Source organism: Glycine max, chromosome 16 (genome assembly GCF_000004515.6).
Source record: "Glycine max cultivar Williams 82 chromosome 16, Glycine_max_v4.0, whole genome shotgun sequence".
Lineage (NCBI taxonomy): Eukaryota > Viridiplantae > Streptophyta > Magnoliopsida > Fabales > Fabaceae > Glycine > Glycine max.
The window spans coordinates 34,896,761-34,916,572 of record NC_038252.2 but is presented as its reverse complement, the minus strand read 5'-3'; the positions used below and the strand labels follow the sequence as shown (position 1 = coordinate 34,916,572).

The window sequence follows — 19,812 nt, the reverse complement described above, 5'->3', positions numbered from 1 at the left end:
AGGAAACATCATAAAAAAAAGAAAAAAAGTCAAGAAAGACACTTGCAGCAGTATAAATAATAGAAGTTTTATGATTTATATGCAGAAGCAAGAAGCACTTATACAATTAAGTTGTTTTCTATATATGCGTTGCAGAAGTTGAAGAAGGCAGAGACCTTAATATGGGTGGACTTTGTGGAGTGTCCTAAGGTTGAAGTAGTCTATGGTTCAAGTTGGAAAAGTGGGGACCTTGAAATGGAGGACCTTGACATAGATTTGATGGAGTAGTCTATGGTTCAAGTTGGAAAAGTGGGGACCTTGATATGAATTTGGTGGAGTGGCCAGCGGTTTCTCTAGGAGACAATTTTGTTTTCATTTCTTTTATTTTGAATAATTAAAATTTGATAGTTTAAAATTAATTATGAGTTCAAACCGCATGTCATAGAATGTTTGAATTTTATAAGACAAGACTTTTTGTTGTTTACTTAACACGTACAGGTTTAACGAAAGGATTGATATGAATAATAGTTAAAATTTGAAGACTAATTAAGCCAAATTTAATTATCTTTGATGTAAACTACTTAAAGTTTTAAAAAAAATCATTAATATTTTCTTAAAATAAAAATTTCATTGATTTAAGCAGTTCTATACGGTAAACTAAAATAAAAAATGTTTTTTGTTTTAGTATTTGGCACAAGAATAAATTATATTTCTTTATAGATTGTTTAAGTTATCATATGGATTTTTTTTAGAATATTATATTGAACGTGATTCTCATAATTATTTAAATTTGGCACTTGCAATTATTTAAAAAGTAAAATGGAAATTAAAATTATGTTTCTCCTCTTATTTAAGTTGATAACTTGTAAAAAATATAAAATATGACACTGATTTTTTTTTCAGAAAAAAAGTTAATATTATTTTTACTTCTTTTATATAACTAATTAATTTTTATATGATAAATAAAATAATATTCAAGTTAGAATACAATTATAAATGCATGACACAATTACTTTTCCAATTGATGATAATTAAATCTAGTCTTTTTTTCCTATATAAGAGAATATTATTTTGTGAACTGAAAAATTGATTAAAATTAAATAATTAGATTGGAAGGAAATAATTTTTTTATAGATTTTTTAATAGAAATAGTCTTTAAAGTACACCCTTTTCCTATAATTGATGTATTCATCAATTAATTGAGTTAGATATTTCAATAAATTGAATATTTATTTTTGTCTTCTATCACTATTCTTAAACTATCACCATAAATGAAATTTAGACAAAAACTTTAATATATGAAAACTTGTGGTCTAACAATAAATAGCTAGGACCATAATTTTATAATTTAAAAAACATGTCACACTTCTTTGTAGATCTTCTAATTTACTTTTTAAGTTAAATATGATCTACAATACATGGAGAAATTTAGACCAAGACTTATAAAAGGAAAAACTATGATCTCAATAATTATGATAGATCAAGTTAAACTTCTTTGTATCTCACTAATTAATTTTTAATAAAAAGAAAATAATATTATGATTAAAAAAACAATTAGAAATAGACAACACAACAATCATTAATGACAATGAAGATTAATTAGTCATTTTCACATATAAGAAGAATATTATTTTGTGAATTGAAAAATTGATCAAAATTAAATAGCTAGCTTGGAATGAAATAATTTTTTTTATAGATTTTTTTAACCAAAATAGTCTTTAAAGTAAACTCTTTTCCTATAATTGATTTATTCATCAATAATATTTTTTTTCCTTGCTTGACTCAACTTGCAACATGTGTTGTCAATGACAGGGAACTTGATATGAAGGTAATTAATGCAGTGACCTATGGTTCAAGTTGAAGAAGTCAGACCTTAACATCATGGCTGGACTTTGTGAAGTGTCCAAAGGTTCAAGATGAAAAAATGAAAAACCTTGAGATTGACTTGATGGTGTAAGCTATGATTTAGAAGACAATTTTCTTTTACATTATTTTTAGTTTTGAATATTGAAAATTTGATAATTTAATATTAAATTTGATGAAATAAAAGACTTGATTTTTTCTTAAAAAAATGTTGGACTTTTGTACGTAACAAAAGTTTAACGGAAGGATTGATTAAATAATAATTAAAATTTGAAGTTTAATGACACCAAATTTTCATTTAAGCAGTATTATAGAGTAAATTAAAATAAAATAATTCTTATTTATTTTTGTAAAAAAAAACTGTACCTAAAAAAACAGGCAGGGCAGCAGTATAAATAATAGAAGTTTGATGATTTATATGCAGAACCAACAACTACACTTGTTTTCTATATATTCTTGTGTGATCATGAATTCCTCCATTTATATTCTTGTCTTTGTCCAGCTTTGGTTGTTGAGCTTACCATGCAGAGAGAGTGTGTGCATCCCAAGTGAGCGTGAGACACTTTTGAAGTTTAAGAATAATCTCATAGATCCTTCCAATAGGCTTTGGTCTTGGAATCATAATAATACCAACTGTTGCCACTGGTATGGAGTCCTCTGCCACAACGTCACTTCCCATCTTCTTCAGCTTCACCTCAACACTACGTTTTCTGCTGCTTTCTATGACAGGGGAGCTTATAGGAGATTCCAGTTTGGTGGAGAGATAAGTCCTTGTTTGGCTGATTTAAAGCATTTGAATTACTTGGACTTGAGCGCCAATTATTTACTTGGAGCAGGTATGTCAATTCCTTCTTTCCTTGGGACAATAACTTCCTTGACTCACCTCGACCTCTCTCTTACTGGATTCTATGGGAAGATTCCTCCTCAGATTGGGAATCTCTCAAATTTGGTGTATCTTGACCTGAGTTATGTTTTTGCCAACGGAACAGTACCCTCTCAGATCGGGAATCTCTCTAAGCTTCGATATCTTGACTTGAGCGACAATGATTTACTTGGAGAAGGTATGGCAATTCCTTCTTTCCTTTGTGCAATGTGTTGAGATTATAACTAGTTAGTTGTAGTCTTGTTTAGTAGTAGCTTGTATCTGAGAATATAAATACTTTGTAACACACACTTTACAAATCAATCATAATATTTTTTTCTTCTTTCATCTTCATTCTCTATTTTTCTCTCCTCTGTAACTGAATCCTAACCAACTCAACATGGTATCATCGACCTAACGATCCATTCCTTTTGCTTCCGCCACTATGCCACCGCGTATAGCACCACCGCCACCGGCGGATCCCTCTACTGATCCTACTAGTCCGTTCTTTGTTCATCCTAGCGACGGTCCCTCCTCCGTCAAGGTCACACCACTCCTCGATGGTTCCAACTACCATTCTTGGGCGAGGTCTCTGCGACGCGCTCTCGGAGCCAAACTCAAGTTCGAATTTCTTGACGGAACAATTCCGATGCCGGTTGATGCCTTCGATCCGTCGTTCCGAGCTTGGAATCGCTGCAATATGTTGATTCATAGCTGGATTCTCAACTCCGTTGAACCTTCCATTTCCCGATCCATCGTTTTCATGGATAACGCTTCCGATGTGTGGCTCGATCTGAAAGAGCGTTTCTCACAAGGTGATTTGGTTCGTGTTTCAGAAATTCAACAAGAGATTTACGCTCTCACTCAAGGTACTCGATCTGTAACTACTTTCTATTCTGATCTGAAAGCGCTTTGGGAAGAACTTGAAATTTACATGCCGATTCCAAATTGCACATGTCATCATCGTTGTTCTTGTGATGCGATGCGTCTTGCTCGTCGTCATCATCATACGCTTCATGTTATGCGTTTCTTGACTGGTTTAAACGATGAATTCAATGCGGTTAAATCTCAGATTCTTCTGATTGAACCTCTACCTTCTATCACCAAGATCTTTTCTATGGTGATTCAATTTGAACGTCAAAATTGTGTTCCTAATCTTGATGATTCAAAGGCTCTTGTTAATGCTTCAACTAGTAAGTCTCAAGGTTCTGCTAATGGAAGATCTAATTCTGGTTCCAAGCGCTACTGTACCTATTGTCATAAGACGAATCACTTTGTTGAGAATTGCTTTCAAAAGCATGGTGTTCCTCCTCACATGATGAAAAATCACTCTGGTTCTGCTCATCATTCTGCAGTTGATGGGGGAGAACGTGTTGAATCTTCAACTGCATCTCAGAACACCACAAGTGTCACCATGACTCCTTCACTTACTCAGGAACAATTAGATAAGCTTCTGCAGTTAATTCAACCTCCTTCTGTTAACCATTGTAATGCTTCTACTTCTAAACAGGTTTGCTCATTCAACACTGCTGGTCCTTCATCAGCAGATACGAAGGGTATGAAAATATCTCATTTTTTTTATTCTTCTATTTGTAATAATATTGCTCTTGATACCTGGATCATAGATTCAGGTGCTAGTCATCACATATGTGCCTCACTGCACTGGTTTCACTCTTATAGTGAAATCAATCCCATGATTATAAAATTACCAAATGGTAATCATGTCACCACTAAATATGCAGGCACAGTTGTGTTTTCCTCTTCTTTTAGTATCACCAATGTCCTATATGTTCCTACCTTTACAGTCAATTTGATTTCTGTCTCTCAATTATGTCACCATACACCTTATACACTCAATTTCACTGACACTATTTGTTCCATACAGGAGCAGAAATCACTGAAGATGATTGGTTTGGGTGAAAGCAGAGATGGCTTGTACTACTTGACTCAGACAAATAAGGAATGTGCTTCTTCCAACTACAACATTTCTTCCATTTTTTCCTCAGCAAATAATGTCCATATACCTGAAAATGCAATTTGGCATTTCAGGTTAGGTCACCTGTCTAGTTCTAGAATTGCTCTTTTACACTCTCAATTCCCCTTTATTGTAAATGATTCTAGTTCTGTGTGTGACATCTGTCACTTTGCTAAACACAGAAAATTACCTTTTGTACACAGTTATCATAAAGCAATAAAATGTTTTGATTTGATTCATTTTGACATATGGGGTCCCATCTCTATTAAATCTGTTCATAATCATGCTTATTTTCTTACTGCTGTTGATGACCATTCTAGATATACTTGGATAACCCTAATGAAAAATAAATCTGAAGCTAGACTTCATGTTCAAAACTTTATTCATTTTATTAAAACCCAATATAATCATTCTGTTAAATCCATTCGTACAGACAATGGTCCTGAGTTCCTTATGCCAGATTTCTATGCCTCCAAAGGTATATTACACCAGACTAGCTGTGTTGACTCTCCCCAGCAAAATGGCAGGGTTGAGAGAAAACATCAGCAAATTCTAAACATAGGTAGAGCTCTTCTTGTTCAGTCTAATCTCCCCAAGTCTTTTTGGTGTTATGCTGTTTCCCATGCTGTATACATCATGAATAGAGTCCCTGCACCAAATTTACAAAACAAATCTCCTTATACTTTATTGTATAATACTGCCCCTGATTTTGATACTCTCAAAGTGTTTGGTTCTCTAGTTTTTGCATCTACTTTACAATCACATAGAACCAAGTTAGACCTTAGAGCTAGAAAATGTGTTTTTCTAGGATATAAATCTGGTGTGAAAGGAGTTGTACTCCTTGATCTATTAAATAATTCCATATTCTTGTCTAGGGATGTGACTCACCATGAACACATTTTTCCCTATCAGTCCTCATCTCCCAAGACTCCTTGGGAGTATCATTCCATCAGTCCTACTCCAAATGACAGTGACATTACCTTAGATAGTGACATTTCCTTAGACATTAATGCTGAGCAGTCACCATCACCACCCCACTCATCTTTATCTCCTAATATTTCAAATGACACTGTCATTTCTGATACCTCTACCTCCACACCTCCACCTAAAGATCACAATGATTCTCCTCTATTACATTCCAAACCCATCAGACAAAGAAGGGCACCATTACATTTGTCTGACTATGTTTGTCACAATACATCTCCAACTTCACACGAATCTCTCACTTCAGGTACAAAGTCTAAATATCCCTTGTCTTCTTTTCATTCACTTACACTTTTGTCTCCTTCACACAAGGCATTTAGTATGTCAATCACACACTGCACTGAGCCTCAATCTTATGAGGAAGCTAGTAAGCATGAACACTGGGTAACAGCCATGAAGGAAGAATTAAATGCTTTGGCTAAAAATTGTACCTGGAAAATTGTTGAACTCCCACCTCATACTAAACCCATAGGATGTAAATGGGTTTATAAAGTCAAACACAAAGCAAATGGCCAAATAGAGAGATACAAAGCCAGATTAGTAGCCAAAGGCTACAATCAAGTAGAAGGGATTGACTATTTTGAGACCTTCTCCCCTGTGGCTAAGATTACCACTGTTAGGACTCTTTTGGCAGTAGCTGCCATAAAGAATTGGCACCTTCATCAACTGGATGTCAATAATGCTTTTCTTCATGGAGATCTTCAAGAAGATGTTTACATGAAAATACCAGATGGGGTAACTTGTGCCAAGCCTAATTCTGTTTGCAAGCTACAAAAGAGCTTGTATGGGTTGAAGCAAGCAAGTAGGAAGTGGTATGAAAAGCTGACTAATTTGCTTCTCAAAGAAGGTTACATACAATCAATTTCAGATTACTCCCTATTTACTCTCACCAAAGGAAATACTTTCACTGCACTGTTGGTATATGTAGATGACATCATTCTTGCAGGTGATTCAATTGATGAATTTGACAGGATCAAGAATGTTCTTGATTTAGCTTTCAAAATTAAAAATCTGGGTAAGTTGAAATACTTTCTTGGGCTTGAAGTTGCTCATTCTAGACTGGGTATTACCATCTCACAGAGGAAATATTGTCTGGATCTGCTTAAGGATTCAGGATTACTTGGGTGCAAACCTGCTAGCACACCTCTTGACACATCCATAAAGTTGCACAGTGCTGCAGGCACTCCTTATGCTGATATTTCAGGTTACAGGCGCATAGTTGGGAAGTTGTTGTATTTAAACACAACTAGGCCAGACATTGCTTTTGCAACACAACAACTTAGCCAGTTCATGCAAGCACCCACAAATGTTCATTTCAATGCAGCATGTAGAGTATTGAGGTATTTGAAGAACAACCCAGGCCAAGGTATTTTCTTTAGCAGAACTTCAGAAATGCAACTTATAGGTTATTCAGATGCTGATTGGGCAGGCTGTATGGATTCTAGAAAATCCATATCTGGATATTGTTTCTTCATAGGCAAATCTTTAGTGTCATGGCGTGCTAAAAAGCAAGCAACTGTGTCCAGATCATCTTCAGAAGCAGAGTACAGGGCTCTGTCTTCAGCTGCTTGTGAGTTGCAATGGCTGTTGTATCTTTTTGCAGATTTGAGAGTTCAGCTTACCAGAACTCCAACTCTTTACTGTGACAACCAAAGCGCAGTCCACATTGCCTCAAATCCGGTTTTTCACGAACGCACAAAACACTTGGAAATTGATTGCCATCTTGTGCGAGAGAAGCTTTTGAAGGGCACTCTAAAGCTACTACCAGTTTCAACAAGTGATCAAGTGGCAGATTTTCTCACCAAAGCATTGGCACCACCCAAATTTCATGATTTTGTCTCCAAGCTTAGCATGATCAACATCTACCATGATAAGCTTGAGGGAGGGTGTTGAGATTATAACTAGTTAGTTGTAGTCTTGTTTAGTAGTAGCTTGTATCTGAGAATATAAATACTTTGTAACACACACTTTACAAATCAATCATAATATTTTTTTCTTCTTTCATCTTCATTCTCTATTTTTCTCTCCTCTGTAACTGAATCCTAACCAACTCAACACAATGACCTCCTTGACTCACCTCGACCTCTCTCATACTGGATTCATGGGGAAGATTCCATCTCAGATTGGGAATCTCTCCAATTTGGTCTATCTTGGCCTTGGAGGTAGTTATGATCTGTTTGCTGAAAATGTAGATTATTCTGCTGTCGAACATCTGTTAGCTGAAAATGTAGAATGGGTATCAAGTATGTGGAAGCTTGAATATCTTCATTTGAGTTATGCAAACCTATCCAAAGCATTTCATTGGCTACACACTCTCCAATCTCTTCCTTCTTTGACCCACCTAGATTTGTCAGACTGCAAACTCCCTCACTATAATGAACCATCCTTGCTCAACTTCTCATCTCTGCAAACTCTCGATCTTTCCCGTACTAGTTATTCCCCTGCCATTTCTTTTGTCCCCAAGTGGATATTCAAATTGAAGAAACTTGTTTCTCTTCAATTACAGGGTAATGAAATTCAAGGTCCGATTCCTGGTGGTATTCGAAACCTCACACTTCTTCAAAATCTTGAGTTGTCTTTCAATTCATTTTCATCTTCTATACCTAATTGCTTATACGGTCTTCATCGTCTCAAGTATCTGGACCTAAGTTCCAGCAACTTGCATGGGACTATTTCTGATGCCCTGGGAAATTTGACTTCTCTTGTCGGACTTGATTTGTCACATAATCAAGTTGAAGGAACCATTCCAACTTCTTTGGGAAATTTGACTTCTCTTGTTGAACTTGATTTGTCATATAATCAACTTGAAGGAACAATTCCGACTTTTTTGGGTAATCTCCGCAACTCAAGGGAGATAGATTTAAAATATCTCTATCTCTCTATTAATAAATTCAGTGGAAATCCATTTGAAAGTCTTGGATCACTCTCTAAATTGTCATCGCTTCTTATTAATGGCAATAATTTTCAAGGAGTTGTCAACGAAGATGATCTTGCAAATCTTACAAGTTTGAAGGAGTTTGATGCATCAGGGAACAATTTCACTTTAAAAGTGGGTCCCAATTGGCTTCCTAATTTCCAGCTTTCCTATTTGGATGTGACATCATGGCAGATAGGTCCCAACTTTCCATCGTGGATTCAGTCACAAAACAAACTTCGATATGTTGGACTGTCTAACACAGGGATTTTAGATTCTATTCCCACTTGGTTCTGGGAAGCACATTCTCAGGTTTTGTATTTAAACCTCTCTCATAATCATATCCATGGTGAGCTTGTGACTACAATAAAAAATCCAATATCTATCAAAACTGTTGATCTAAGCACAAATCACTTGTGTGGTAAATTACCCTATCTTTCAAATGATGTGTATGAGTTAGACCTTTCAACCAATTCATTCTCTGAATCCATGCAAGATTTTTTATGTAACAATCAGGACAAGCCAATGCAATTAGAATTTCTCAATCTTGCATCAAATAATCTGTCAGGAGAAATACCTGATTGTTGGATTAATTGGCCATTTCTAGTGGACGTGAATTTACAAAGCAACCATTTTGTTGGGAACTTCCCCCCATCCATGGGTTCCTTGGCTGAGCTGCAGTCATTAGAAATTCGTAACAACTTGCTCTCGGGAATATTTCCTACCAGTCTGAAGAAGACTAGCCAATTGATATCCTTGGATCTTGGAGAAAATAATCTTTCAGGATGTATTCCAACATGGGTTGGAGAAAAGCTCTCAAATATGAAAATCCTCCGCCTTCGATCAAACAGTTTTTCCGGTCACATTCCAAATGAAATATGTCAGATGAGTCTTCTTCAGGTTTTAGACCTTGCAAAAAATAATTTGTCTGGCAATATACCCAGCTGTTTCCGTAACTTGAGTGCCATGACACTAGTGAACCGGAGTACAGATCCCCAAATCTATTCTCAAGCACCAAATAATACACGATACTCTTCGGTATCAGGTATAGTTAGTGTGCTACTATGGCTAAAAGGAAGAGGAGATGAGTATGGAAACATTCTGGGTTTGGTAACAAGTATTGATCTGTCAAGTAACAAATTATTAGGAGAAATTCCTAGAGAAATCACAGATCTAAATGGATTGAACTTTTTGAACTTGTCCCACAACCAATTGATTGGTCCTATTCCAGAAGGTATTGGTAATATGGGATCGTTACAAACCATTGATTTTTCGAGGAATCAAATTTCTGGTGAAATTCCTCCAACCATTTCTAATTTGAGCTTTCTGAGCATGCTAGACGTGTCTTATAATCATTTGAAGGGAAAAATTCCAACAGGAACTCAATTGCAAACCTTTGATGCCTCCAGATTCATTGGCAACAATCTATGTGGTCCACCACTGCCCATAAACTGCAGCTCCAATGGGAAAACTCATAGTTATGAAGGAAGTCATGGGCATGGAGTGAATTGGTTTTTTGTTAGTGCGACAATTGGATTTGTTGTGGGACTTTGGATAGTGATTGCTCCTTTGCTGATTTGTAGATCATGGCGGCATGTCTATTTTCATTTCCTTGATCATCTGTGGTTCAAACTTCAATCTTTTTCCTCGTATAGTATCACTGTTTAGTGTTGCTTACAACCGATGTTGTATCATTGTATTGCCAGGTTGTTCAATTTCCATTGTAGTCATTGCTATCTTCTTTCTTTCTTTCTTTTTTTTTTTTTTCAAATTTGAGAGTCTTATTTAAATTCTGTTTTGGGATGTACATATTTGCATATTGAGCATATTTGTAGTTAAGATCAACTAGTTGTTCAATTCTGTGTATCACATTCTTGTTTCCAAAAAATGGGGGACTAGTGGTTCAAGAAAACGTGGTTTAATAGGAAAAAAACTTATATTTAATTTTAGTCACTAACCATTGAAGTGAATAATTAGTTCTTTCGTGTTAATTAAAGTCGTGACTCGTGGCTGCATACAAGACTTGACTCTCCAAGCCGGCCAGGCCAAGAACTTTGATGAGATATCCATAGATAACCAATGATGCTTGAGAACCAACAAAATTGTTGGAGTAATATTCTAAATTACCATAACTATAAAAAGGGCAAATAATAGGTGTAACTTTTTAAGTATTATTCGTTTTGCTTTTTCAAGTTTTACTTTATATAATAATAAAAGTCAGCTTTTAAAATTGATTATCAAATTGAAATGTTAACTTTACTTAAAAATTAACACAAAAAATACTAAATAATTTATCTTTATAAAACAATTTTTTTGAAGAGTCAAAATGAATTAATATTCAAGTGTTCCAGGATCAGTATTAATTACAACCAAAACTAACGGAATATGAAGCCTGAAACAGAAGAGTGATAACAAAATCGCAGGAAGTATCTTGGCTAATTTTTTATTTGATAAATATATAAATTTTTGGAATTCATTTTTGTAAAAATTTAATAAATTTTTTTATCTTTACAAAATTAAAATACATTATTATTATTTGGTCTGAATGTAGATTCAGATAAATTTAAATTATGAATTTTTATATTGATTATACATATATATAATCGATGTAAATATATTATTTTTACATTAATTATACATATAATCAAAAGTGTAATAAATAATTTGGAATGTTTAAATCTTACTTCAAGAAAAAAATAATATATTTTATTTTTATGAGAACGAAAAATATATTAAAATTTTATTCAAATAACTTTTCAATATTTAAATATTTATAAGATTAAAAATATATTTTAACCTTATAAAAATATCAACAAATAAACAAAATGTCTTTTGTTTAACAGTTTTAAGAATTAAATAATTGATAGTAATCATAATTTTAAAAAATTAATTAACGTATTATACAAAATGTTGAGCTAAAGATCAATTAAGGGTATTTTTGAATGATCATGGCCCAAGCATTCTTTGACAAGGTCACTGCCCATGAAAGCTACCGATATCGCATCAACATTTACTCACTTCTTCCATTAAAAGGAACTGGAGGCTGAAAGTCGTAATCTTCATTTTTATACTTTTTAGATTATACAAAGTTGGAAAAATTAAAACATTATGTGGTGGGCGAATTAGTGAACAAAAATTATAAGATCTGCACAGCTTATTCTAATTTAATTCTAATCAAGAAATTAATTATTTTCCATTTTACTCCCTTTATGACAAATTTAATTTTTACTTATAAGCCGGTCTCTGATAAACCTTGTACCATATTTTAAAGCAAACCGTAACACATCATAAAACTTAGTGATATAATTTTAGATGTCTTTGTGTGTGTGAGATGTATTGTTAATATTTATAGCATCCTTCCTCATAAAATTTAGGGATATAAAATAATTTGATTTGCCTTTTATGTGTGTGTGCGTGATGTAATGTTAATGTTTACGACCAAGCTAAAAGTACAAAAAAAATAATTTTTATCTAAAGGTTTTCTTGTAATAAATATAATGGCCGTGTGAAAATAATGTTATTTATGATTTTTTTAAAAATAATTTTCATTGAAGTGTATAAAATTATGCTATTTATGATTTTTTTAAAAATTTTAATGTTCACTATATTTTTCATTTGAATTTCTTAATTAATGCTATAAGAGTAGTTGTTAGTAAGATTCTTATTCTTATAAGAAAAATAATGTTGTGTTATGATATAAAAACATCATAAGTAATTTTCAGCATGAGATAGTGATAGGATATCAGAAGCAGATAACAGGGATAAGGAACTAGAAGCAAGCATCAGAAAGACAGAAACATTGAAGGGAGTAGCAGTAATTAACAAACCAGAGGTGCAAAAAGAAGAAAAGACTAAGAGAAAGGTCACAAAGCCATCTTACCTTCGTGATTACGTATGAAGAAAAAAGGGGCAAATTGGACAATATAGCAGCAGTGGGCAATTTAGCAGTAGAGGTCTAGCTTGGGTCATGTTTGTCTTATCCTCTCCGACAAGCATAACAAACTTTGATACGTGTAATATTCCTTGAGCAAATTGATACAATTCTGTTAGGAAGATTGATATATATATCTATGTAAATAACAAGCTATGACATGAATAAAAATTGCCCTTTTCTTACCTTGTTCTTCCTTTATTCTCCCTAATTCTCTGGAGATAGTTTCTGTATGAGGACCCAGTAGGAGCAATCTTTTTGTTTTCTTTCAAACATAAAGTATCGAAGGTAGTTTGGAGCAACAGGTTCTCTCCATTGTCAAACTTAATTCCTCATTATCATAGCCATCATACAAACCTAGCTCACACTGTCAAATAATTAAAATTTTGAAAAAAAAGGAAAAGAAAAAGGATATATAATAAACAAAATCAATAATTCACAATACACAAATTAACCTTTTAGCATGTGATTATTATATCAAAACCTTTTTTTTTGGGTACCTTTCAATTTGTCATTCAAGTCTAGAAGGACCTATGTGTGGACATCTAAAGGAGTCCATTTATGAGTGAAAATTTTCAAAATTTGTTTATCGTATCGCAGCAGGCTAAGTAGGATTTTATATTGCTATTCACATTACCCATGTGGGTAGAAAATTAGAAAATTCTAGAAGTATTCTTTTTACATAAATATGATTTTGTTATACAAATATACAATAGAATTATATTTTTATTACATTGTTTGGGACACAATTCTAGAAGTAGTTTTTATTGTTCAGTTTCAAAATCATTAAAAATTAAACTCAGTTTATGTTTTGAGTTTTTAGTTTCAGTTTATTTTATTTTTTAGATTTAAAAAAATTAATTAATAGATAAAATAATTTAAATATTTAATCTTATCACACTCCATTATAAAATCATGTAATATTAAAAAAATGTTGACAAAAAAATAAATAAAAAAGAATTAAACATAATAAAAATAATTAAAAAATAAACAGTAAAGGTTAAAACATAAACAATAATCAGTAAATTGTTTGTTAAATGTGATAAAAAAAATTTCAGAAAGATGTAAAAAATCAACTTAGTGTAATTTTTGTTGAACATGTTTGTATTTCGAAATTATATTTTAAAACGGAAAATTGAAAATTGACAATCACCCCTAACGGGACCTTAATTTTTAAATAAGTAAAAAGTATTGTATGTGTGGTGCACAGGTCAGAGATTAATATAAAGCCATGGCATATTTTGTTGGGAGGGTTGAAAGAAGGCACTACGAGGATACCATGGCTGAACAGAGAGCCTTATGCTTACTGGAAAGGTAATCCAGCTGTTGCTGAAACCAGACAAGACCTCATTAAATGCAATGTTTCTGAAAATCAAGATTGGAATGCTCGTTTATTTGCCCAGGTATCACACTTCTTATTAGCTTTGTTTGATTACACTTATTGAAAGTAGTTTTATTATTTGGATATGAAAAAATTAATTTTGTATGTAATATTTCTCATAAGCAAAAGTTTCATTATATAAAATTGGCTTAAGCACATGGTGTGCAGAAACTAGAAATAACAGGCAAATTCAAGCAACACAATGGCCAGTATCAATATTGTATATAACATTATACACTTTTTTAACTTTTAATCTTTTATTAATACACAACTTAAAAGTACATTCAAAATCAAAGGAAATAACCTGTTATTGAACATTACTGATTTTTTACTTCTGGACAATATATTTTGTCTGTTAATTGACTCACAATAAAGCCACATATATAGCTTCCTTCTTGACAAATGAAAATTTTGTTCCAGGATTGGTTTCGAGAATCACAAGAGGGGTTCAACAAATCAGACTTGCCTAGTCAATGCACTTATAGGTATAACATTCAAACTGTCCATTCATGCTTCAGTTATAATTATATAATATATTTTTGTTATTGGATATATATGTTCAGTTTATCAATAAATAAATGTTCCTATTCAATCATGATCGTGCAGATATAAGGTGTACATTGAAGGTTCTGCTTGGTCATCAGTCAAAAATACATTCTGTCATGTGACTCTACCACTCTACTTGTAAAACCTAAATACTATGATTTTTTCACAAGAGGACTGATTCCAGTGCACCACTATTGGCCCATAAAGGACGATGACAAGTGCAGATCCATTAAGTTTGCTGTGGATTGGGGAAATAATCACAAGCAAAGGGTAATCTTGAAGTTTTGCTTCTTCACTAAGGCTAGAATATAATTCTTACCAAGTTAATTAATCCTAAAAGAATTCACCTCGGAATATTTGATTTAATGGTGAATCACTTAATATTAATCAGGGTCAATAGTTATATGCAAATCAATGATTCATCCTTTACATCATTGCACAATCCATATGCAGATATACTATATACTAAAATGTGAGCTTATACAAATAATAAACAAGAATTACCTCCTAATGCAAATTTTTTTGGAGGAAATAAATAAATTAAACAACACTTTCTCAATGTTTAACTTGTTTCATTTCATTTCTATTTGTGAAATTTATCAGGCACAACAAATTGGCAAGGTGGCGAGTGATTTCAATTCATTCAAGAAGAGGTAAAGATGGACTACGTGTACGACTACATGTTTCATCTCCTTAATTCATATGCTAAACTCTTCAGATACAAACCCTCCATAAGTGCTAATGCTACAGAACTATGTGTGGAGTCAATGGTTTGTGGAGCAGAAGGATCAGTAAAGAAATTTATGATGGAATCATTGGTCAAGGTTCCTGCAAATACCGACCTTTGCACCATGCCTGTCCCTTTTGATCCTCCAACTTTGTATGCAACATTACAGAGAAAGGAAAGCTCAATTCAACAAGTTGAATCATGGGAGAAAAGTTAGTGGGATAATCAAACCATAACATCTTAATACTTTTTTTTTTCCATATTCAACTTAATTCATTCATTCTTAGAATATCTTGGGAGGATAGAAGTAGAATCTAGATTATCTTGTACTTGGCTAAAGAAACCATATCATGCTTGACGGATATGAGTTGTAGGCTTTACGAGAAAAAAAAATTAGTTTGTTAATTTTGTAATGTTAGAAACTTATTATTTTTCAAAATGGAAATGCTACAAGGTAAATGTTCCACATTATCTCAATTATTCTCTTCTGAAATGCATTTCCCCTTCTTCAAAATTACCTGTATTTTTCTGCTACAACTTTAAGCAGACAACATAATTCATAGTAGTATACATGTAAGAAGATTCCCATGCATAATCCCTGAGTAGTATTGGTATATTTGAAAAACAACACTCCTGCTCCAAAATCGCATAATTTTAAAAATATGGCAAACAAAATTGAGGAATTAAAAGTTGAGATCCATGCCAACACTCTATTTTCACATATAGCCTCATAAACATCTCCATCAAAGATTGGATATCAAGTTAACTAATGAATCAAATTTGTAAAATTTGAAAATATGGGGACGAACTGAGCAATTGAAAAGTGGGATACCAAAATTTTCCTCAAGTGTACTTAAAAAAAATAATAAGATTTTAATTTCTATTACAACAAGTCGTTATTACTTATTAGAGATAAAAGACTTTTAGGACTGAACAATAAGATTTGTGTAACAAGCATTTAGTTGTATGAGATTAAAGGCAAAATGCTCACAAAAATAAATCTCCAATAAGGTTTTGCAATAATATCTATTGTGAGTCTGTCAGAGATTTAATACACTCGAGTGTAAATATTTTTACACTATCAACTAATCAATGGTTTACGTTTCAACCTGATATGAGAATGGTAATATATAGGTAGTATTTGAGTTAAGCTCATGAAAGCTAAATTAGAAGCCCTGCAACTGCAACCAAACTTTCTAACAATCTCTTCCAGATATAAGACGCGCTATTCTTCTTAGCTGTGGCCGTTTCATCTGTCCCCTGGTTTCTACCATTCTGGGAACTTCCTTCAGCTGAATGCACAAAAGAACACATTAAAAGTAAATGCAAAATTTAGTACTACACCATTGAAACTCAAATGTCAATGTCAAAAATAAATTCTAAAAATGAAATATTTTGTTGAAAGGATCACTACCAGAAGTAGTGGGCGAAGGACTAATAGAACCACCATTGGATTTCTGACCAATTTGATTAAAAGCTTTAGCTTCAGGTGATTTAGGATCCAAGTGCAGAAGTGCTGTTCAAATCGTTTCAAACAAGAATTTCTTGAGAAAAAATCAAACCTCAAATATTTTTAACTTTCGCAGTTGAAAACTCAGAGATAACAGATACACAAACAAAGTAAAATTGGCAGATTTAGATGCCCTTTTTTTCCCCTTTAAAATGTGTTATTGTCTAGTTATGAATGAGAAAAGTAGAAAAGTTTGAAGTACATGACTTGTTGACCATTCATTACACAGTAAATGGAATGTAACACTCTTTTGTTCTTTAAGGAAAATGAAAGGCTTGATAATCATAAAACTTAGACCACAAATATTCTGATTTTTTTAGAAATATACTAAAATTGGAAGATTTAGGGCCTGAGTATTCTCAGTTAAGAAACTGTTTTATAAAATAATTTTAGACTACTTAGTAATCAATTTCTTATCCAAAATATATAAGTTTGGAGAATCCTATCCAAAATAAGTGTTCTAAAATCCAAAAAAACAAAAACAACGGGAAAATGTTTTCTCAGCTTCTTCTGTTTTAATCTTATTCAAGTTCCCTCTCAATTTACACTGCTTATTGTTTTCTAGCAGATAATAACAGAATTTGAGGATAACAGAATTTGGGAAAAGCACTATCTCTGTCCCCTAACTAACTGCAGTGCACTAATGCTGTCGCGGCTAAACGTAATCCCTGAGATTATCAGGAGTTTTGCAAAGAGAAGGGAGACCAACAGCAATTGTCATGTTAATCTTCAAGCCAAGGTCAGGATCATCCCTGTCTTTGAGAATAAGGCAGACACACTTCTTGTTGGTCTTCATGGCTTGTGTGAGACCACTGCAACAATCTACCGAATATTTAACCGATACATTATTATTTAACTAATGATAGAAATTTAAAGCAAAAGATTTCAAATATTAGAGATTTTCGTTGAAGAAAAAAATTGTCAAAAGATCAAATAAAAAGTCGAATATAAATCATGGATTAAAAACATAATTTTATTTTCTTAAAAAAAAGTACATTTTCCTATTCCAAAAGTGTTAAATTCTCTCGTGTTATTTTACCCCTAGTAGTTATTTGTTTCTGACCGAGTCTCTTTATTGTCCAATTTGCTGATGTGAAGGGTAGAAAGACCAAATGACAATGTTGTCATCAAATTTGAAAAGAAATAAATATAAAAAATATATAAAAAAACATAACACTAATAAAACTGCTTCTGGAGAAGATGGCTTCGATAAAGACACAATAAAACTGCTTCTGGAGAAGAGGGAATTTCAAGACATTTGTTCTTCCCTAAAAGCAACTTAACTCTAATGAAAATGTTAACACTGAACAAGAGGCTATAGTCGAAAACCAACTAACATTCCAAAATTCCTCACTAACCATCCCTATTATATTTGACAACCACACCCGTGATGAAAATTATAGTGCGGTCTCATTCCACTGTCTCAATAAATAAAAAATATACAAAAAATCACAATAAGGATATGTTAATTAAGAATTCTATTTAAATACACTTAGAATTGCAATTAACTATATATATTCTCCTATAACTTTTTTTAGTAATTGTTTTACAAATCATTAGGTGATATCTAATTAATTAACAATTTAAATTTTTACACTGTCTATCTAAATTAAACTCATGTATTAACATCATCAAAGTTATTTTCGTTTTAGTTTTGATAGTTTTTTTTCTAATTAAGTACTACTAGTAGTTGCCATTCTCATTATTTTATTATACGTACATTCTAATTAACTTGAGATACCATTAAGATAAAAGTGGAATGAAAAAAGAGCATCAAAGTAGGCGTACGTATGGCGTCAAGAGTTTCATCACTTGTTCTGTGAGGGAAACAAAAAACATTATAAGTTCAAAATTCAAAGCAAAAGAATTCCTTTTATAAAACACATCATTTGTTTCTCAATTCTCCTAAGAAAAAAACCACTTGCACTAATGGGTTGGTACAAGGGTCCTTGTGGCAGCCATCATGCACAACAATGCAAATTCCCTGACTTGGTAAAAAAGGCTAGGAAGGAATTCGTAATAACCACTGAATCAAAGTCTTCTGTAACATTTGGAAATATGTGAGTGGGATTTTCAAAACACCAAACAGTTATAGTATCAAATGTTGTATCTTCAAACTTGGTTTCTTTCCGTTAGGCCCAAATTTTTTCTTGGTATATCCTAGATCCATTCAAAAGGATTACGCACCATGCCCAAAGAGTGTTAAACGTGAGGGGTGAATTAAAAAAAAAAAATTCAAGTCTCACATTGGTTAGAGATAATCTCAAGAAAGAGTTTATAAGGTGAGGGCAATCCTCACCCTATGAACTAGCTTTTAGATTTGAGTTAGGCCCAGATTTCTTCTCTTTCTACCCAAATAGAGTTGCAAAAATGAAAGACTGAGAGCTTAATTAGATAGAATTCAAAGTTGCAAATTCCAAACCTGTTTTTACAAAAAAAATAAAAGGTTTAATTATCCTTTTGTAAAGTTAGGACAATATTTCTTTTTAGTTCTTATAGTTTAAATCATTCTATTTTAGTCCCGGTTGAATTTTTTTTTTTTTTTACTCTTTGATTCTCACCATCAAGTTTCGACTAAAGTCAATTGTTGAAACTAATGTTATGGAGAGGGCAAAGACACTCTCCTATGCACACACGAGACATGGCTGATCATCTTTTCTCTCAACAAGAAACCGGCACCTGCAACATCATCCCAACCATGAAGGCACAAACTACCACACCTCGATCTGTTACTCATGGAACCAGAAACTCACAATCACACACTTTATCTGCAGCAATCAAAACCATCATCCCATTGGAACGATCAACTTAGTTCAATGCTGTGATACCACTCCAACTTGATGAGAGACTGTCAAGAAGGAGATTACATCATGGCAATTGGCAAATGCTAAGCTTTCAGAGGTCGGTGGCAGACTCAAGAATAATGGAATGTGTAGTGCCTTTGTCTCATACCTCCATTACACTTCAGTTGTACCTGAGCTTGCTTCCCTATTTTTATTAATTTTGTTCATGTTTATGTGTGAGTTGAATCTTCCCCGCGAGGACAAAAAGGTAACAAAAATGTAAATATAGAAACCAAAATGAATGTCTTAAATTATAGGACTAAAAGAGTAATTAAATCAAAATAAAATAAACTATAA

The 19,812-nt window shown here is 32.9% G+C and overlaps 3 protein-coding genes and 1 pseudogene across 3 annotated transcripts; 3 read left to right on the top strand and 1 right to left on the bottom strand.

The window, feature by feature from the left end:
• The window catches only part of LOC100776461 (O-glucosyltransferase rumi homolog), an 82,903-nt pseudogene extending 67,497 nt beyond the window's left edge, over positions 1 to 15,406 (top strand).
• On the top strand, positions 2,921 to 4,633 carry LOC100783177 (retrovirus-related Pol polyprotein from transposon RE1). The gene is made up of 2 exons (XM_041010585.1): positions 2,921 to 4,260; positions 4,590 to 4,633. Exons 1-2 carry the CDS (start codon positions 3,150 to 3,152, stop codon positions 4,622 to 4,624), a joined length of 1,146 nt encoding a protein of 381 aa, XP_040866519.1. The 5' UTR covers positions 2,921 to 3,149; the 3' UTR covers positions 4,625 to 4,633.
• Positions 7,372 to 10,716, top strand: LOC106796542 (receptor-like protein EIX1). Its single transcript, XM_014768870.3, has one exon. The coding sequence runs from the start codon at positions 7,723 to 7,725 to the stop codon at positions 10,243 to 10,245; it is 2,523 nt and encodes an 840-aa protein (XP_014624356.1). The 5' UTR covers positions 7,372 to 7,722; the 3' UTR covers positions 10,246 to 10,716.
• Positions 15,407 to 16,323: 917 nt separating the features above from the next.
• LOC102661430 (non-specific lipid transfer protein GPI-anchored 14) lies at positions 16,324 to 17,468 on the bottom strand. Its single transcript, XM_041010391.1, has 3 exons — positions 17,378 to 17,468; positions 16,577 to 16,678; positions 16,324 to 16,454 (listed from the first exon to the last, which is right to left on the bottom strand). The coding sequence occupies exons 1-3, from the start codon at positions 17,466 to 17,468 to the stop codon at positions 16,324 to 16,326; spliced, it is 324 nt and encodes a 107-aa protein (XP_040866325.1).
• Between the last annotated feature and the right edge of the window lie 2,344 nt (positions 17,469 to 19,812).